Source organism: Anabas testudineus, chromosome 8 (assembly GCF_900324465.2).
Source record: "Anabas testudineus chromosome 8, fAnaTes1.2, whole genome shotgun sequence".
NCBI lineage: Eukaryota > Metazoa > Chordata > Actinopteri > Anabantiformes > Anabantidae > Anabas > Anabas testudineus.
The window spans coordinates 14,672,230-14,691,744 of record NC_046617.1 but is presented as its reverse complement, the minus strand read 5'-3'; the positions used below and the strand labels follow the sequence as shown (position 1 = coordinate 14,691,744).

Genomic DNA, 19,515 nt, shown 5'->3' with positions numbered 1-19,515 from the left:
ATAAAAAGGTGCATCTCTTATTAACCTGCTTGCTTCATTTTGGAAACCTACCAGTAATACCTCACACACAAAAAAGTAAGAAAAACTGAATAACTTATGAAAAAAGAAACTTATGAAACTGTGAGCATGGTTTGTTTACATTTTACATGCAAAGCGTCCATGAACCTCCATTCAGGAGGGGGTGGGAGGCTCATGTGATGCTGAGTGGCCAGTACGGTGCAAGATTGAGGCTGGGTTGCATCAGAACACGCATGTTGAAGTGGCAGGAGATTGTCACATAAAGTAATCCTTAATTGGAAAATAATCACAAACAGTTGTGAGGTAGAGGTCACACGTTGCTAGTGTTTTATTGGGCAGTTACATACGTGCATTAGGTCAAACTAAAATATGACCATTAGTAATGGCAGCAGAAAACACAGCCACACAGACATGTGACACCCACGCAGCACAAAATAAGCCTCTCTTCCATGTCCAGAACCCTCTCATCAGTATTAAAAGACATTCAGTAATCATTGCAAAAGGACATAAGCTTCATAAAAGCAATTAACACAATACACTCTGTTACAGATCCAAAGATAGGTAACGCAATCACAGAAAATTAAGTTCCCATTTAGTCATCTTTGTTCAGCTTGCATGGTGTAAGGTTTTCAAAATTAACACAATGGTTGATTGTACATTTAATACTAGTTTAAATACTCAGTTGCCTGCCAACCATATTAAACCTATATAACCACACAGCATTAAAAAAGTTAAAGCTCATTAATATTCCTCAATTAAAATACATTTAAATATTAATTGTAATGATTACATACACAAATAGTTTTTCAATATCACCATTGCATATATCTTAACATGTATAACAAATAATGAATATAGTATTTCTCTCTGTACGGACAATAGACAGATCAAAAAGTTTGAAGAGTGATCAGACTTTTACAAACTTACGAGGAGTTTTAAATGGACTGCATCTGATTGACAAGGCTTTTTGGACGAACTAAAAAAAATAAAAATTCATTTAGCATCACCAAAAGAGATGGAATGTCGGCAGGATTGCTTTTTGCCTCAATGTGTGATCTTAACTACACTAAAGACAAACTCCACTCAGAGCTAGTTCGCTGAAATCACATCAGTCAGTGACAAATGTTTGGCAGCAGCTTCAACAAGCAGATGAATCATACCAGAATGAAAACACATCAAGAATGAAAATATTTCTTTGACTGCACAAAACAAAGAAAGTACAATTACATTTGTCTGCTGCATGCTTCAGCCTGAACCACAATAAGATCAATGAAGAAATGAAGAAGAGTACATGTTTTTCTTCTTACATGAACGATAAAAATACAATTAGGGGATGAAATAATACATAAACCTCTCTGCCTTCTGGATTCTAATATGAGCCAATACATGTTACAACCAGATATATAACCAGATACACTGGAACTGAAATTCCTGTATTCTGAGGCATATATAGGATGTATATACATCCTTTACCACAGCGCACTGTTGTAACCTATACGTTTTGCCATCACTAATTTATGTCAATCATTTAAATTCCATATCTCTTTTGCATCTTTCTTTTATCCTTACATTTTTTGCAGTCACAAGTATAACAGCTAGAAAAGTTACGTGCATAATGGAGTTAATCTAAACACAATTTCCCATCCCAACCCCTAGAAAAATAGTAACCATCTGGTAAACACAAAGAAAAAAAAAATGCTGATTTTTTTTTTTTTTGTTGTTGTTTTTTTGCTTCAAAGTGCACAGACATTAATTCTAGCAGGAGAAAAAAAATGTTCATCATCCCTTAATGTTTAGAAAACATGAACAATATTTTTTGACACATAAAATCAAGTGCCAGTTGGTCATTAAAGCCTTAATAGTCTTTGGAATGGATAAATGTGTTTGCAATTGCTCAAGAACACAATTTCTAGGTAACTTGTAGCTTTTCAGAAGATAAGATAAACAGAAATTGTTTCCGGGTCACGTTCCTCCCCAGTAGCCATTTGAAACATATAAGAATCTTAACTGGTGCTTTTTAGATATATTAGTTGTTTTATTCCCTTTGGTTAAAGGAATACTGGGATACACTCACCAAGATTAGCTATGATTTAGCTATTATAGTTATACTGTAGTTAGCATACAGCCTGCTAATACACTATGAGCCTTTTCTTAACTTTGCTTTAGGCTGAATAGAACTTTGCTTGGAGTATTTGCTGCAAAAAAGGAATGTATGGATCGACCACAACCACAGCGCTAGTACATACTATAGAACAAACTATTAAAACAATAAATGCATAAATTAGCAATTAGCTCAACGTAGTAAAATAACAATATAGTACTAATTGTTTGCTTCCATACTGACTCAATGTATGGACCTGCTGAAATTTTCCACCAATCACGCAGTAATATACCACATTTTAAAACCATATCAAACAATTCATGTTGTCTTCCTTTGGTGGAGCATTACAAATGAGATGAAGGGCTACAACTAATACATCCCACACTAAGAGATTAATACATCCATATATAGTAAAATGCACAGCAGTGCGCAGTAAACGTGTCGGACCTCTGTATGTTAGAACAACACTGTGGCATGAGAACGACAGAGAGGTGGAGATCACTTACTACACCACTACCAGTCAGCGATGTAATGGGACTGGAAAGACTGTTTGGGGGAATGATTTAGGACCTTTAGATGCCCTGCTGAGACATTGGGGTTTTCTGAGAACAGTCTACAAGGCAAAGAGGGCATCTTCTGTTCGTTCAGCCTTCTTGTGAGAGTCACTAGGGGCACGGGTCGGGTGAGCAGGGTTAGCTCCTGGGGGGGACGGCAGAGTCTCTGCTGCCTTTGCTCGCTCCTCCAGGAACTTATCAAATTCTGAAAGAAACAAACTTATTCTCAAAGTCATGTACAATTGAGGAGGCAAACTAATAAAACAATACACATTTTCATAAGTGGAACATATGCAGTAGTTTTCTATTAATTGTAAGAGCCTGTACCTTCACTGGTCACCCCTTCCTCAGCAGCATCTCCTTTCTATTAAGGAGAAAACAAATCATACAATAACATTCGCATTTTAGCTTAAACTATTGTCAACGTAGTTGCTGTTACTTCAAAAGACAGAAATAAACGCAGTTGTGTATAGAAAAGCAATGCTGATACACTTGATATATGACAATTCCATACAACATCATTCATGGTCATAGGGTCTGTCAATCATGCATCCTTCACACACTATTTACAGGTGAATACAACAACGAGCTTTCTGGATCCCAGCTCCACAACCTCATCATGCACTTGTTAGGTAAGGTCACGTGAACTGTTTTAACTTGACTATTAATAGCACTGACTGTACTATGCTGGCGTATACAAGTCAGACCTCACAGTAAACTGTTTTATATCAGTCACTGGTGGTAATAAGTTAGAATACAGTGAATGAAAGAACATGTTAAAGAAAACGGAAGTTGAATGTATCAAGTCATGTAAGATGGATGGATGAAATGTGTTATTTAAGAAAAACAAAACGAAACTGAGGATAGAAGAGAAAGAACGAGAAGAGATGAAAATATAAATCAAGGTAAAGAAATCTCACCACGTCAGCACAGAGCCACTCCTCTATGTCATCCATGACAGAGGACTGCGATACGGGGATCTATGGAGCAAAGCCATGGACAAACCAAGGGGCAGCACCAAAGCCGTACAACAGAAAACACCCAACCCCGACAACAGACAGAAACAAAAATTGTGACACACACACACACACACATAAAAATCACAAGAAAATGAATCACCAAAGGCTCAAGGAAGGTGATAAAAGATGATAAAAAATAAAATCACAAAGAGAACAAAAGGAAAAATTACTCTGCCAACACATAACCCCTCCTGACTCTGTGCTCTTACTGTTCCATGAAGTGCAACAATCTGCTACTCAGCTGTCTTCTATGAAAACAGGAGTTCCCAGGTTGTGTATTGTTCTCATTAGTTCTGTAGCGCTGACACGGCTTAACAGCTGCCGACTAATGTCACACAGCAGCGTTAATTATTCCACATCATTAGTTAATTAGCCAGTAGCTTGAATGTGATTAAGAGATTGATTGGATGGGAAAAGCTGAAAGCACAGGGACCACGGAGGGGCAGGGCAATCCCTCAGCATACACATATGTGTAGAGTGCGCGCAAACACACACACCCACCCCACACAGGGCACACAGAGCATGAGTAGCACTGCATGGCAGGCAGTCACTATGATGATGAAAGCCATGTCAAAGTGGATGGTGTGCATTTGTGTGAATGTACAGTAGTAAGAGTGAATTAGGACTGCTAGGCAAGTGTGCTGCAAAATATATCACTAAAAATTTTTTATTGCTTTAACTGTGTCAAGGAATTTTCTGTCCATCCATGAGAAGAAACAGCTGGAGAATTTTAAAAGCTATTTTCATGCTATTTGTTATCAAAGGCATTGAGTTCATTCATAAAACATAAAGTCCAGTCTTCCACATCCTTACACCGCTTATGTCATGAATCAAAGTCCACAATCAATGTCCACCTGATATAAAAGTTGAATAGAACAAAATCCCTTTTCCTGAGGCCCTGTTATAAACTGAGCTTCAAAAGCACAGGTGGGGTTTACCCGTGAGATGATGGCTGATATAATGAAGGAGCAAATCAAAAGACCCTCAGTGGTAGTGGATAGTAAAAGTCATTCACAGGAGAAAAAAAACAACATGCTTTTCGTGTGGAAAAAGAGAAAAATGATGTAGAAAAGTGTGCAATAAAACAATGTCACTATTTCATAGGGAAGACATTCATTTAAACATTCACAGTCATAACATCAATTTAATTGTTATATGTTACATATCTAACAACTAGTGATTCATCTGTTAGTTGGTATTTATTTCTGGTTAGAGTAAGACATGAAAGGTTGTCATTAATAATATTCAGTGTATTATCTAAAGTTTGTTAGACGATGACTGATAAATACTCACCACTACACAGCAAACCATTCATTCACTTATTTTTTTATGCTTGGGCACTTTAACATGTGTCTTTGTTGCTGTGTAGCAGAAGTATATTTACTCCTCCGTTGTTAGTGTGACTTTTAAGAGATGGATCTAGGTGGTGGTTGCTGGTGGACAAGTTAGAGGTTATACTAAGGTGGAAATTTTCAGTAATGAGCAAATGGGTTTATCTTTTATCAATTAACTACAATAGAGGTGAGCAATATGGCTAAAATCCTACATCACAGTATGTTGACGGCATTATAAATGTTCTACATAATGACAAATGGTTAATTTTCTAATAAAACAACTGTAATTGCATTTAATTTAACTGGGCTTGACCAATAAGTTAAATTAATCGTAAATTAACATATTGACACTTTATCATGCAACAATACAGTAAATTGCCATAAAACTGTCTAGTATGATCAATAAAACACATATTAAGAAGAGGGGGCAATCTCAACAGGATGAGCATCATTGAATTAGTTGTGACTCAAAAATGTCTAACGTCTCATGGTATTGTCATATTGCCCAACATCTCTACGTGGCATGGAGGTGAATGTTTTTAAAGGGAAAAATGTGGATGGTATTGGGCTTGTTTAAGCAGTGAGGTGACAAGACAGCGAGATGAGGCTAAAAATGAAATGCATCTTATGAGGATTATAGATGAAGCTGGAGGAGTTGAGAGCAACAGTGATGCTGGTAATGAGGGATGGGTAAAGGAGGACACACTGAGGATAGAGTCCTCACCATTCCTTGCGTAATAAGCCAACTGTCAATGGGCAGCTCCTGATCTGCTGGGTTATCATCCCCTTTTACCCTCAGCTGAATCAACAACAGAACAACACCTTACACAAGAGAAGAAAGGTAGCAGGCCCCCACCACAGCAAAGCATACAGTGCAGAAAGAGAGAGACAGAGGAGAAGTCAAATATGCAAGAGACGATTTTCATTTAAAAGAGAAAAAAATAAAGAGAAGAAAGGAAACGGAGAAAGGTTCATTGCATAAAGATGAAAATGAGGAAAATAAAAAAGGGAGAAAAGACTTTGAACTCCCTCAAGTAAAAGTACTGTAGGAGAAACAGAGCACCTGAGGTAACTAGATGGTGTGTGCCATCACTACTGTGTGTGTGTGCTTGTATGTCTGCATGTGTGTGGAAGTTCAGCTTTCAGAACCAGCTGTGTGCCTAGTGATAACCGTGCAAACATATTGCAGCGTGTGCTCAGATAGGGAGAATAGCTAAAAAAATCTTGATTCCCTGTGCAATCTGAAATGCGAAGGTGAACAGAAACTGGATTAAGAGAGAACTGATATCCTGGTATTTGAAGAACGAGAAACCTAATTTCATGTTTTTCAATGACTGATAGAACTGCTGGAGACTAATGTTTGCCAGGACAAATGGGAAAAAGTTGCAGTGGCTTGGATGTAGAATCTGGAAGTTTTGCACCCATTTTCAGTACTTAGTAACTAAACTCAAATCCGTGGTCATTACTTAAACAGCCACCACAATGTTTGTTTTAACTATTCAGACCTATAAATAGCATACAAACCTGCACCTTTCATGTTTGGTCAACGTTAAGTATGACGCCACACAGAACAATTACAGATTATTTCAGAGCATCCCATGCAGGGAGTGACCGAGGACTGAAGACAGGCTGGTACAGGAAGGCTGATTAGCCTTTTAAATAACACAGCACGCGCCCACACACACACTTACACACACACCATGCACTGTGTAAAAGTTATATTCAAATCTGTATTAAACTACATTTATCGATGTACTTACCCCTACTGTGTTCTGTTGTCTCACATCCAAAGCGGAGGCCAGGCCACCCAGAGCCTGTGGGTCCTCATACTTTACACTGCAAGAAAATATAAACATGTATATAGTGAAGATAAATAGAAGAACAGGAAAAAAAGAAAAATAGTAAAACAGTGTGTCCGTACCTCTCCTTTCTGACAAACTCTTATTAACATTTTTATTTCTGTGACTGGTCAATTTCAATATTAGGTCAGTGGGTTTGATTCAGACTGGTGAAGTTACAAATACATGGTTCAATCCCCTGAGCCACCAGTTCTCAATATTCATTGAGCTGGAATAAATCCATAGTATTGGAAGTTCACATAGCATCACAAAAAGCAGGCAATAATGCAATATAGCAATAAAAAAGATGAAATATCACTTTATAGATTTTTGTCAAATAGGAGAGTTTTCTCTACTGCTTTTACTTGATTCCTTTTTATTTTCTCTAATTAAATATTCAAACTACAGCTGAAGGCAGCAAGTTCTTGCCAGATAAAGTACAAGATTAGCATTCGCAACCTTGGTGGTATTCAAAAGTCATTCTGGGAATTGCATTATTCACTAATGAAGGTGTAGTGGGCAGTGGCCACATCAAAAACTAAACTCTGAACATTTTTTTTATAACAAAAAATATGTTTGCCATTATCATCATGGAGCAAACTACATAAAAAGGGTGGATTTTATTTCAAATATAAAAAGTTGTTATGACCAGCTAATGAAATTAAATAAATGACAACCTGAATATTAACAGGAAAGGATCCGTACCGCCTCAGAAGCAAAGTGAAATCGACACCTACTTTTTGCGTTGTTCAGCCAGAGAGCTGCTCCTGGTCTGGGCAAACATGTCAAAGTCATCCTTGTTCTGGCCTGACAGAGAGGACAGGGTGCCGGTCACACTGTCTGTACCTACATCTGGAGCAAGATGGTGACAGAAGAGAGCAGAAAAGGACAAGAGAAAGAAAGGAAAGGAAGGATTAGGGCAGATTAGGGAAAACATAGTACCTGCCACTCTGTGGTTACCTCTATAAAGTTATAACATATAAGTTTTAACCAAAGTATTAGATCATGGGAGCCAGCAGTGGTAGCAATGAGTTATGTTGCTGGGCTCGTTTCCCACTAGAAGCCAGATTATGAGTCTTATTTTTACACCCTGCTTCTTCTCTGATGCCAGGTCTGCAGAGAGTGGTGAGCGTGAGTCTATGTTCTGTGATAACTGGAATTTGGAAGCAAGACGTGCTGTGTGTGCAGGTCAGCTGGCTTTTTTCCCTGTGTGATTTTCGTACAATACTTTTTTATAATAAAGCACAAACTTAATATCATTCTGTTGTTACCAAGGCCAGCTAGTGAACTGGAAAGCGAGGCTGTACTGGGGTCATGGGCTGGAGAGGCAGTGGCTCCAGCAGTGGAGTGGGGTGGAGGGCTGGATGTGATCCTGGGAGTAACCACAGACGGAGAGCCTGGACCGAGGTCGATCAGGTTGTCCTCTGTGGCCTCATTTAACATCTGAAAAAGAACAAAGAGGGAAAGAGTTAGAAAATTATTTGATTAACTACTATTACTGTGTTTGTTCTTTGCGTACAAAAAATAGTCTTTGTAGCTACTGAATTCTGCAATTCATACTGCTAGAAGTTGGGAACTGGAGGCACAAAACAATGATGGGGTTTAAATAAAATGTGTGTGAGAGACAGAAGGCTAGGAGGAAGGGAGAGAAGGACAAATAGGATCTAGTTTCACACAGCGATTCTAATGTTGGCACATCACATGGGTCTAAGCATTAGCTCCATATAGCAGACATGTCAACATTTATCACTCCCTGCACAATGGCTCGGGTAGAATGTGGTACTAGTGTGATACTTGCCTCCGTCAGCTAGCCACAACACAAACAGACAGAGCACACAGAGAGATCAACAGAAAGTAAACTCAAACTCGCTGGGATGTAGCGAGAGATGTCCCAGTCCTCTGGCGAATCACTGATACTGGCAAACTGTACATTTTCTAAAGCACACTAGAACTTTTGTGTTTTGCTTGTGCAATTTCACAAAGCTAAAAATGCAATGCATTTGAATAATATTTTAATTTTGCAGTGGAACGTGTATGCTATTACAACATGAAGAACATAATAAGGGGTACATGGCCTGATTTATTTTCAAAGATGTCTCATAGTACTCCTAATGTTAGATACATTTCCACAGGGAATGTAGATATAAAACTATAAAAATATTTTGAAAACTTGCTAGAAGCAAAATTTGAAAATGAAAAAAAAAAAAAAAAAAAAAAAATCCAAAGAGACAAATCTGTGCGTTTTGATTTCTGCATTTTACAAGAAGAGCTTCTGTTGATGGTACTCACCCCATTGTTCTGTGCGGCTCTACCCGACCTGTACCTCTCATACCTGTGAGCAACACAAAAAAAACCTTTGAATGTTTTACCACGAGCTTTGTGAGGTTCAAATGCTAGCACATGTTTTATCTTCAGAAACCTCATGAAAGCAACATTTTAGCAGTTTGAAGCCACAGAATCTTTTAAACAGGCTGAGTTGTGCACAGTGCTTCAAAGCTGATCTCTCACTATGTGATGTTTGGAGTGACTGTGATGAGCGTGTTTAAAACAAGACATTTGTGGTAACAAATATACCATTATGGTTTGTTTTAAACGTGTCTAGAACTCTAGTCACACCACCCTTGCTGAGGTGGTGTGACTGAGTCACGTCCAAATGTCCTGACAAACACATTCTGTCTGACTTGTTGTGCTAAACAAATAAATTCTGATTGACGGTTTGATTGATTGTACCTCTCATATCGGAGGAAAATGTTGTTGAGGTCATCATTGACATGTAGCAGCTCCTCGGTCACTTCCTCGTTGGAGACACATGAAATCAACTCAACCACTCTCTGCTGCATAGCCCTGCATGTCCTATTCAGCTCCTAGAGAGATTAGCACATTAACAGACAGATAACTAGTTTAAATGATAAATTAATAGAAACTGAAAATAAATGGAGATAAAGAAAGTGTGAGCTATAAGAGGACATAGTATGTTATATGGCTCACTTTTGACAGAATGGGTGGAGAGCATTGTCTAAATCTGAAAATACAATACTAGAAAATCAGAAACATTCTCAACTGTGTAGAAACTCTGCAAATGCTTTTTCTTTAGCACCAGGGAAATAACAAAGTCAGGTGCCACATCAACATTACAACTTAGGACCATTGTTTTGTATATTTTATTTATGTAAGCAGGTAGTATTCCACTGAAGTCAGCAACCTCATTCCATAGGAGACCTTGCTCCTGGCAGCTGACACAAATACCTGAGTGGATTTGTCCTTGGGAGATTAAACTCTGCATGAGTTTCTATACCTCTTGTTAATTGCCAGTTCCAGGAATTTAAAGTACCTTGAGGATTTCCCATCTAAAAACTAAATACTCTACTCCCCCTGGTGGCTGCATATAGTTACAACACTTCAACAACAACAAAAGCTGACAAGTCATACAACAGGCAGACTACTGGGCTCTGTTTCAATCGTGTGTCAAACAGAAGCATATAGGTAAAGTATGAAATATTAATATTAATAATGTTATAAATATCCATTTGACACACGCGAGAACTGTAGTGATGATGTTACAGTAGAGTATAATAGAGCAGCACTATGGCTTTGTATTATTGAAGAAATTCCAGTATTCTGTTTTTACTGTTTTATTTTAGTGCTTGTTTGATCTATATATTGGCCCCTGCACCTAATCTAACACAATGGTCCTCATTGAATTCATCTAACCTGCAGCAGCTCAAGGTCAGATGCGTCTTCCTGGCCAGGGACCATCTCTGTTAGCATCTCTGACATGACTTTGATGTTTCCTCTCACTATGTCCAGTTCACTACGCAGCCGGGCGATCTGAAAGCACAGACAAAACAATCAGTGATTATTAAGGGTGTGCAGGTCAGCAGATTTTCTTGGAGGCAGTGGAGTCAAGACGTCTACAATCTTGTTATCTGTTTCAAATCAAGAACATCTTAATAAATTCCAGCTACAAGAAAGTGCAGCAAGTTTGGAGGTTGGCCCTCACCTGTTCAGGGGTTGCTGTGATGGGGCTAGGCATGTGGGAGACCTGTGAGGCAGATGAGCAGGCAGGAGTCACGACAGGTTTAGGAGTCCCTGCAGCAGGTGAGGAAGGGGCTAGGTACTTGCTCGTGGCTGGGTCCACCTCTGGTGTACCCTGAAAGACAAAAAATTAACCCTTCAGAATACTGTTTTGTGAATGTGCACTTGTTTATCCAGTGTTTATTCCTTTCTCCTCACCCTCTGTGGTGTGTGAATTGGAGACAATGCATCCAGGTCTGCCATTGGGAACTCAATGCCTTTCCTCTTTAGTTCCTCATAAATGTGGACCACCCCAGTTAGATCAGGGCTACTCCTGAAGGCATCAGCCCAGGCCTGCCAGAACACACACATAGACACACATTTAAACATGCACAAAACAACAATAACCCAATACTACATTATAATTTTTTGTTGCTGCCCTGTGTGCAGAACCTTCTCCCAGACATACGGTACACTCTCCAATTGTGTAAATACACAAAGCAAGCAAAAACATCATATTTAACAAGGGAGTGTCCCTGGAACATCCTTGAACACAACTAAATATTAACAAGGGAGCAGGAAGAAACACCACCTGTTGGCTAAGGTAACCTCAGGTAAGTGGGAAGCAGTGGAGGCTGTAGTCTGTGGTACAACACCTGGGAAGTGGAGCATATGGCACCCACCTGGCTTTCCAGAGAGGATCACTGACCTACTTTAACGCCAGTCCCAGAGCTGTCTGTGTGTTCTTATTTGGACATATGGTGTTGAAATTGATCATTAATAGTTTTTCCCCCAAACCCTCTTTTATCTGACCATTTCTAACAGGTGAACTTTACTTCACCCAAGAAAAAATGTCACAGTAGATGTTTATCTGAAAACGCTGTTGACAAAACTAAGGAACTGATTCCACCTTTTATTCCAGAGCCATGTACCGACACAGGGGAGGGCAGTCAACTTAACTTTACTCCAGCACCAGTCGACTATCTTGTTGATAATACTAGTGCCCCTCTGAAAAAGACGGTAGCAATTCAAAAGAAGTTAGGTCCATGGTACAGTTCACAAATTCGTAGCTTAAAGCAGAGATCACGTAAGCTGGAAAGGAGGTGGTGTTCCACTAATCTAGATGAATCTTTCCTAGCCTGGAAAGATAGTTTAATAATATATTAAAATAAGCCCTCCTTAAAGCTAGAACCACATATTATTCCTCATTAATAGAGGCAAATAAGAACAACCCCAGATTTCTTTTCAGCACTGTAGCCAGGCTGACAAAGAGTCATAGCTCTGTCGAGCCTAGTATTCCCTTAACTCTTAGTAGTAATGACTTCATGAATTTCTTTACTGATAAAATCATAACTATTAGGGAAAAGTTTGATCAGATCCTCCCTGCATACGGCATGGATAGTCTTGCATGTACAACAGCTTGATTCATTTGTCAGACCTCTTAAACTGCTTTTTTCCAGTAGATCATGCTGAGTTAATTTCAATAATTAATTTATCTACACCATCAACATGTCTCTTAGACCCCATAACCCGACTAGACTGCTCAAAGACGGTTTACTTTTGATTAGTACGTCCATATTAGATCAGATCAATCTATCTTTACAAACGGGCTAAGTACCACAGGCTTTTAAGGTTACTGTAGTCAAACCTCTAATCAAACAGCCTACTCTGAACTCAGGGGTTTTAGCCAATTATAGACCAATATCCATTCTGCCCTTTATCTCTAAAATCCTTAAAAAAGCACTTTCAAAGCAATTATGTGACCAAGTGTGCAAGAATAACCTGTATGAAGACTTCCAGTGAGAATTTAGAGTACATCATTGTACAGAAACAGCACTGGTTCCCATATCTATCAGATAGATTCCAGTTTGTGCATGTTAATAGTGAGTCTCCCATGCACACAAAGGTTAGTTACAAAGCTCAACATTAAACATAATCATTTAACAACATTTTTTTTATAGTGTATCATATTGTATATTTTAGACACACAGTTAGTGAAAGCAAACTTTGACTGTGCACTAAACTGTGAACGTTTTTTCAGGAGATTAAAACAAAAGCGTAAAGTTACAACAGAGAGATCATATACCTGTATGAGGGACAGTACTTTGTCCTGTACAATAGTTGGAGGATTGGCTTTGGGAGAGATGATTTTGACCAATACACCATCTATGAAATCTCTGTTGGCCACCTGGACATGAAACCTGTGACCACAGTTCTTCACACATGTCTCCAGTACCTGCAGAGACAGAAAACATTAAACAGACACAGAAGGCTGACAAATGAAGAAAAAACTGCAGAGCAGGAAGGTGTGTGTGTGTGTGTGTGAAAAGTGGCAGAGAAAAGGGAGACTTTGCACTCTGGTGTTAACTAAAGCTTTTAACTAGCAGATTTATGAAGGATGTAGTTAGATGTGAACACTATTCAAAAGGCCCAGCTGTTAAAGACAAAAACAAAAAATGACTAAAAACACAAGATCACGAGAGGTCTTCTCACCGTTAGCGCCAGCATCACTTCTCTGTAGTTCTTGTTGCCACTGAGTCTCTTCTTCAGTGCCCGCATGGCATCTTTTGGCCTAGAGGGAAACAGAACAGAACAAACATCTGCATAAATAACCCCAGCTGAGAGTAGGCATAACATCTTTGACTTTGTTGGAATAAATGTTTTTCTGTGCCACAATAACAGATGCTCGTCGGCCTGTCAGTGCAACTCTTTGACTAAGACAGAGAAGAAGCGTCACACCATCTGCTTCTCTCTTCTCTTTCTGCGTGACTATGTGTTTCTCCCAAGGCAAGATCAAAGCTGTCCATGCATGAGGAGTTCAGGTTGGCTTTCTGCCTCAAACTGCCCGTCTCTTCACTGCAGATGGGATGTAATAAGCTTTTATGAACTCCTTCATGTGCTACGCTACATTTACTGAGTGACAGAATTGAAACAGATAGAATGGGTGGAAAGCAAGCATAAAGTCTGATATACAGCTTAGCAAGACAGCTGTTGTTGCAGTACAACTACAACCATAACCAATACTAATAACTATTAATAACTACACAGTTGTAAAGTTATTAATTGAACATTTTAAAGCACTTTCAGTTACAGAATCTTGAAAATTAGTGTATTGCTGGAGTTAACCAGACACTGTTTAACATGCAGAACATCTTGAACACAAGACGTCCTGTGAAACGCTCTCATTCTGCATCACTGTGTGTGTGTTGCTGAGTATGACAGAGAGGGTCTGATGTCGAGTGTGTGTAGGCTTTAAGAATGTGAAAAGCAAGGAAGAGAAAAAAAAAGGAGAAAGCTGAGGGGGAAAACAGAAAAGGACTCATTTGGAAAAGCCATTTTGAATATTAAATGATGCAAACATAAGTTGAATTATTTATTAATGTATTCATGTCTAAATGCTAGATTTAATTTATCAATATAAAAAAAAGCCTTTTTGTTTAAATCACTTTCTAATGTACTGATCAATGGAGCAACAAAAAAATGCAAATCGTGTAACTTCTGATTGTTGTAAACTCAAATTTGTAAAATCTGGTAAGTAAATCAAAAACATTTTCAAGTGTCGAAGGCTGATATAAGAATTTCATTCATTCAGTCAGTCAATGACACCTAAAGAAAACAAAAGACTTTCTGTAGGGTGGTGTCGCTTGGTGAAGCACAGTAGTCATGAATTAGTTTGCTTGAGTCACTCGGTCAGTCAGTGTATGATGAAATATTGGTGATTTCACTGGGCTGTGAGAACGACAAATGCGGTAACCAGGAGTGTTTCTGACTGGATGCTGAAGACACTTTTCACTTTAATATACGTAGGCAACAACTCACCCTTCATCTGTCTCATTTATGATGTCACAAATTTCCATGTTGAGTGTCCAGTCTTCATTCTGTAGGCCTCCATCTGTCGCCCTCTCTAGAAAGAGAAAAAAAAATATCTTATCTAAACTCATCTCATCTAATTAATTACAGCTTATGTCATTCTAGGACTAACTGTTGTGTTTCAATACAAAGATAACAAGCAATGGTTAATGAACACAACTTCTGTAGGGACATATTCTAGTATGAGTGGTTAACAAGTCTTGGTTACTCATTACCCAAACCGGCACTGTGGCAGTAGGTTTTAGTTGTGATTGACTGTTCACAACCCACCAGCTGTCTCCCTGACAGGAAAACACAATGCTGCATTTTAGCACAGGCTCAGTCGTCGCCTATGTTAAAGTCATAGCACCCTAAATAAAGAAATGCATGGTTTACATAACACTGAGACTAAAGCTGTTGCATAAGCAAGTCAGCAAAGAGTGACAGACTTCAGTGCTCTGTGTCTTTCCAATCTCCGTGTATTCAACCAAACATATGCATTTTATGGATATATGCAATCTGAAAAACCATAATATTTGATTCTGTTGAACAGACGAGTACAGGCTTTAAAGCAAATGAAAACCTGCCTTTAAATGAATGTTTATTTATGTAACATATAAGAGTACCGGTACCAGAAAAGGACAGAAACACAATGGTGGTTTTATATAATGTTAGTTGTCAGTTTTAATTTTAAACCTTTTTTTTTTTTTTTTGCATAGATCAACTCGAAATGATACTAACAATTAGTAAACTAAAATAAACTCAATAATATGTCACACAAACAAATTTTATTATAGTTTCAATTTTAAACTCACACGGACGTACTTTTTACATGTACAGTGTGTCCAAGAGCCATTAAAAGCTTGACTGGAAACTCATTTATATTATACAAATTAGGATGAAGGCTCTGGTCTCACAAAAAACGCTCATGTGCTATAAAATAGGGTTCACCACCTGTTGCTCTGATGTCTGTGACTTGAGGAAATGAACTTAAAGAACTAGTGAGCTACAAAGAGGAAATCTTAGGGGAAAGTGACGCTGACTTTGGGTGTGATGCATCTGTGTAGTGAATCATAAGTGGCGTAACAGCTGCAAAACTAAAGCCACAGAGACCTGCTCTCCATTTATACTCCACCCTATCACTTAATAGCATTTTGGCTGTAGCCAGGAAATAATGTGAGGCATTGTGACACAGTTAAATCTGTGATAAACTGGCACTGCAATCATCACTGTGTTTCTCATTCTGTTCCCTCCTAATGTCCCCTGAATCCATCCATCGTGTCTGTGAAAGCTGAAATCTTTTAGGATTGCAATCATTTTGGGGGTGGGATTTACCGAATACACTAAAAGAAAGGTTTTTATACTAAAGCAAGCAATGAATGACTTCCAGTGACTGACACTCAGTAGATTCTCATTAGGCTCTTCGTGAGCTTGGACAGGAGGAGCTTGTCTCTCTGAAGCCCAGAGGCCCTGAGAAGGCTGTCATACCCAGGCCAAGAGCCTCTCACTGGGCTGTGTTGCTTTCCTTTTGGGAAGCTCAACATTGGACATGCCTGACAGCCATGACTTATTCATGCTCTGCCCCTCCCCCTCTAATCAACTTGTCACATATTGGGCAACCACCGAGAGACAGGCATCGTCGTAGGGACAAACTCTGAGTCCCATCTATGAACACTTTTATCTACAAAAATAGAGAGACAAAGAATTTCAACATGAGCAGCATGTCTGAGCAGCTGTGTGTCAGTGTTAGGCTTTACAGCACACAGAACATGACTTTGGAAGAATTAAACAACTACTGCCACTGGAATATCTCACTTAAGCTCCCCAAGTGGATTGTCAGGTCAAGGCGGAGCAGAGCAAGGGTGGCAGAGGAGAGAGAAAAGGGGGAAAAAGAAAAAGAATTAGATGTGTACACGTGAAATGAGCTATAACAGCACTGAACAATCTGTGCCTTGCTAATGAAGTTAAATGCCTGCAGAGTGCATTCATTCGTGGGGTTGTGTCAATCCATCTAGTCCTGGCAATTGACACCACACCAGTGGAGCCAGTCGATCACATGGCTTTAACAGTGGCAGGCTGTGCCATGCACTGCCAACAAAGCCACAAATGTTCGTCTCTCGCTATTGAACAGAGATGGCAATATCTATCTGTTTTGTTTTTTTGTCTTTTTAAGTCTCTTCCTCTCTCTATATATTTTTTCTACTTGACCTTTTAATTACTCTTAATTGTATTTGTTGACTTTATCCTCTCATATTAATAACAACAGTAGCACTAACCAGAAGTAGGTCAGCTAAATATGGAATTGGATGAAATGTATTAGCATAGAGAATTAAATGACATTCAGTAGAACTTTGTCATGTTAGTGTGGAAGAAATTCCTAAAGATTCCTATAAAAAGAGGAGATGGCAAACTGACTCATAGACTTACCTACAAATCACTAGTGATTACGATAATACACTCTTTGGCCATTTCATTAGGTACACCTGTATCTAATGCAATCCAATACAGCAGCTCTTTCGTGAATTTTACTTTAGGTTTAATTTATGTTTCGGTTGAAACTGTGAGAAAGCTGATAATTCCATTAGATGTTTACTACTGAGCTCATAGTATGTGGTGGAGTTGTACTGGAGTACATTATATTAAGAGTTGTTTCTAATGGTGTATGCCAAAACATTAGACACTTATTAATTATCTTATTAATTATCACCTTTCTGCATTACATTGTACAGGTGTACTTAATAAATTGAACAGTGTGTGGTTTTCACTGCTTTTTTATCACTGCTGCCTTACAGTGTATTTTGTTTTAACCCACTGAATGACATGTATGTTTCGGAAATAGAGGTACAACACTGGAGAAAACCCGTCAAAGTGCATTGACCACAAAGCTTTAAAATTAAGATGAGAAAATATAAACATTAAAGAGGGGCATAGTTTGAACCTTTCCTTGCGCAAAAAAGACAACATGCAATTGCACGCATAATTTCCAATGTCAGTTACTTAAATTAAATGACTGCTATGCTCATCCGCTGCATTCTGTCTACTGTCTGCTCTCATTCTGGCAGGTAAGTTGATGCTTCCGCAGCCCTACTGCTGTGGTGTACAGTACCACTGCAATAATCATACAATCAGCTGACTGTGCAGCAATTCATCTGAAGCAGATACAGTCATCCCTGCTACATGGGTAAAAAACAACATGTGTTGAATACAGTCCAGTGCAAAACAATTCAAGAGATGATGCTTATAATTGATATCTGAGGGCTGTCTTGATTGACCTAGCAGACTGCAGCTGAGTGGTGGACAAAACTCAAAAGAGACAGAAGAGTTCCTTTCTACAAATTGTTTCTATCCATTTGTATCAGCGAGTTTGGCACAAACTGGCGCCATTTATAAAATTGCAGCCTGCTCTACTGTGCGTGTCAGGAAAAAATAGGTAATCAACAATTTCTGCTGTGACAGCTATTGCGTTTAAAAAATGTGCTCCACCTCTGCTGCAGGGATTGAACTAAACTCAGATAAACAGGAAATGCTACATGAAGTCTTTTGGACTCCAGAATTAGAAATCAAATCAAAACTGTTTACAAATAAAAAGGGTATATTGTATCACTGCCAAACCTGTGTAGGAAATTATCTCACAGATCCAACAATAGTGATCTTTCTAGAAACAGGAACAGAGCAGTAACGGTTGTTGTAAATCAGTGCAGTGGAACAAATGACAATCAAGAAAACATAATCCCTTACCACTGACTGTTACTCTTTACTAACTAACACTTGTTAAATATTGTTAAGAATAACAATTCTGATCAGTTATGTATTTTGTGGTGATATAGGCACACCAAGGCTTTGGTGACTACTGAACTAGATCAGAGTTTGATTATCTCTAAGTAGCTCTGCTAACAAAAGGCAAGATGCAAAGACACTGTAACTAAAGTGCGACCACACCAAAGGGATGTGGTAGGCCACAGGTGTCTCTTCTTCTCCCTTTTCAAAACGAATAAACATCGCTGCACAGAACAATGAGAACAAAACCAACTTATGTCAGACTGTCCAAACGGTGTGGTCAACTTTTGCTCATGCACTATAGAAACACTCAACTCCAACTTGGCTATGTCTCGGCAAGCTGTGCTGCTACTACATCTCCCTTCGTCTCATTAACTTGAAAACTGCATTGCACTGTTTAAAAATGCACAGTGGTTTAGCGTAGGGACTGGTAACTAGTTACAGCAGACTAAGTTAGTTAGGTCGGCTTGCTAACATTAGCTAAAAGCTCATTCCAAGTAGATGACGTCTGCTGCGATTATGCTTGCTAGCTCGCCTTCTCCACTGGCGCAACCTATAGGTACCGTAAATCCTGGTAGAAAACACCAAATGTTTAACCACGCTTAGACTAAATGTAGTGGAGGAAGTCTCACATGTCTAATGAGTTATTTCAAGGCTAACGTACCTATACATTGGCCAACAGGAGTGCTGTACGGATTGCCAAGTAGGAACTCCATTTTGACAACAAACAATCCGCTCGGGAATGAGTGAGGCTGAGGCCCAGAGGCGGTACCACTAAGGCCCGCCCACAGAGAAATTCAATTGGAGGAAAAGAGCAACGGTTAATATGAGTGGCTGGAATTAATGTCAGTCATATTTAACGACTAAAGCTACGTTCAACAAATATTTTTATACAAACAATCGTGTGTTTAACACGAGAACGCACTATAATGAACTAAAACATATAAATTATATGAACAGAAAAACGTTAATATAATTAATAGAATATAAATAGAACTATACATACTTATA

General features: G+C 38.8%; 1 protein-coding gene across 2 annotated transcripts; it reads right to left on the bottom strand.

Moving 5' to 3' along the window:
* Nucleotides 1–317: 317 nt before the first annotated feature.
* Nucleotides 318–19,261, bottom strand: LOC113162401 (TOM1-like protein 2). 2 transcript variants are annotated; one of them, XM_026360498.1, is made up of 15 exons: nt 19,169–19,261; nt 14,698–14,782; nt 13,372–13,450; nt 12,965–13,114; nt 11,098–11,232; nt 10,865–11,014; nt 10,576–10,692; nt 9,595–9,728; nt 9,154–9,196; nt 8,136–8,307; nt 7,602–7,716; nt 6,787–6,862; nt 3,594–3,653; nt 3,001–3,037; nt 318–2,878 (listed from the first exon to the last, which is right to left on the bottom strand). In XM_026360498.1, exons 1-15 carry the CDS (start codon nt 19,218–19,220, stop codon nt 2,733–2,735), a joined length of 1,551 nt encoding a protein of 516 aa, XP_026216283.1. In that variant the 5' UTR covers nt 19,221–19,261; the 3' UTR covers nt 318–2,732. The 2 variants fall into 2 exon arrangements, with proteins under 2 accessions (XP_026216283.1, XP_026216290.1); XM_026360505.1 differs by lacking the exon at nt 3,594–3,653.
* Nucleotides 19,262–19,515: the final 254 nt, after the last annotated feature.

Bases quoted from the DNA above. Each gene is read 5' to 3' on its own strand.
- LOC113162401 (XM_026360498.1), bottom strand. From the start codon at position 19,220: ATGGAGTTCCTACTTGGCAATCCGTACAGCACTCCTGTTGGCCAATGT. The intron at 11,233-12,964 runs GTATATGATCTC...GTGTTCTGGCAG, and splicing joins AAGTACTGTCCCTCATACAG to GCCTGGGCTGATGCCTTCAG. The intron at 2,879-3,000 runs GTACAGGCTCTT...TGTTTCTTTCAG, and splicing joins GGAAGGGGTGACCAGTGAAG to AATTTGATAAGTTCCTGGAG.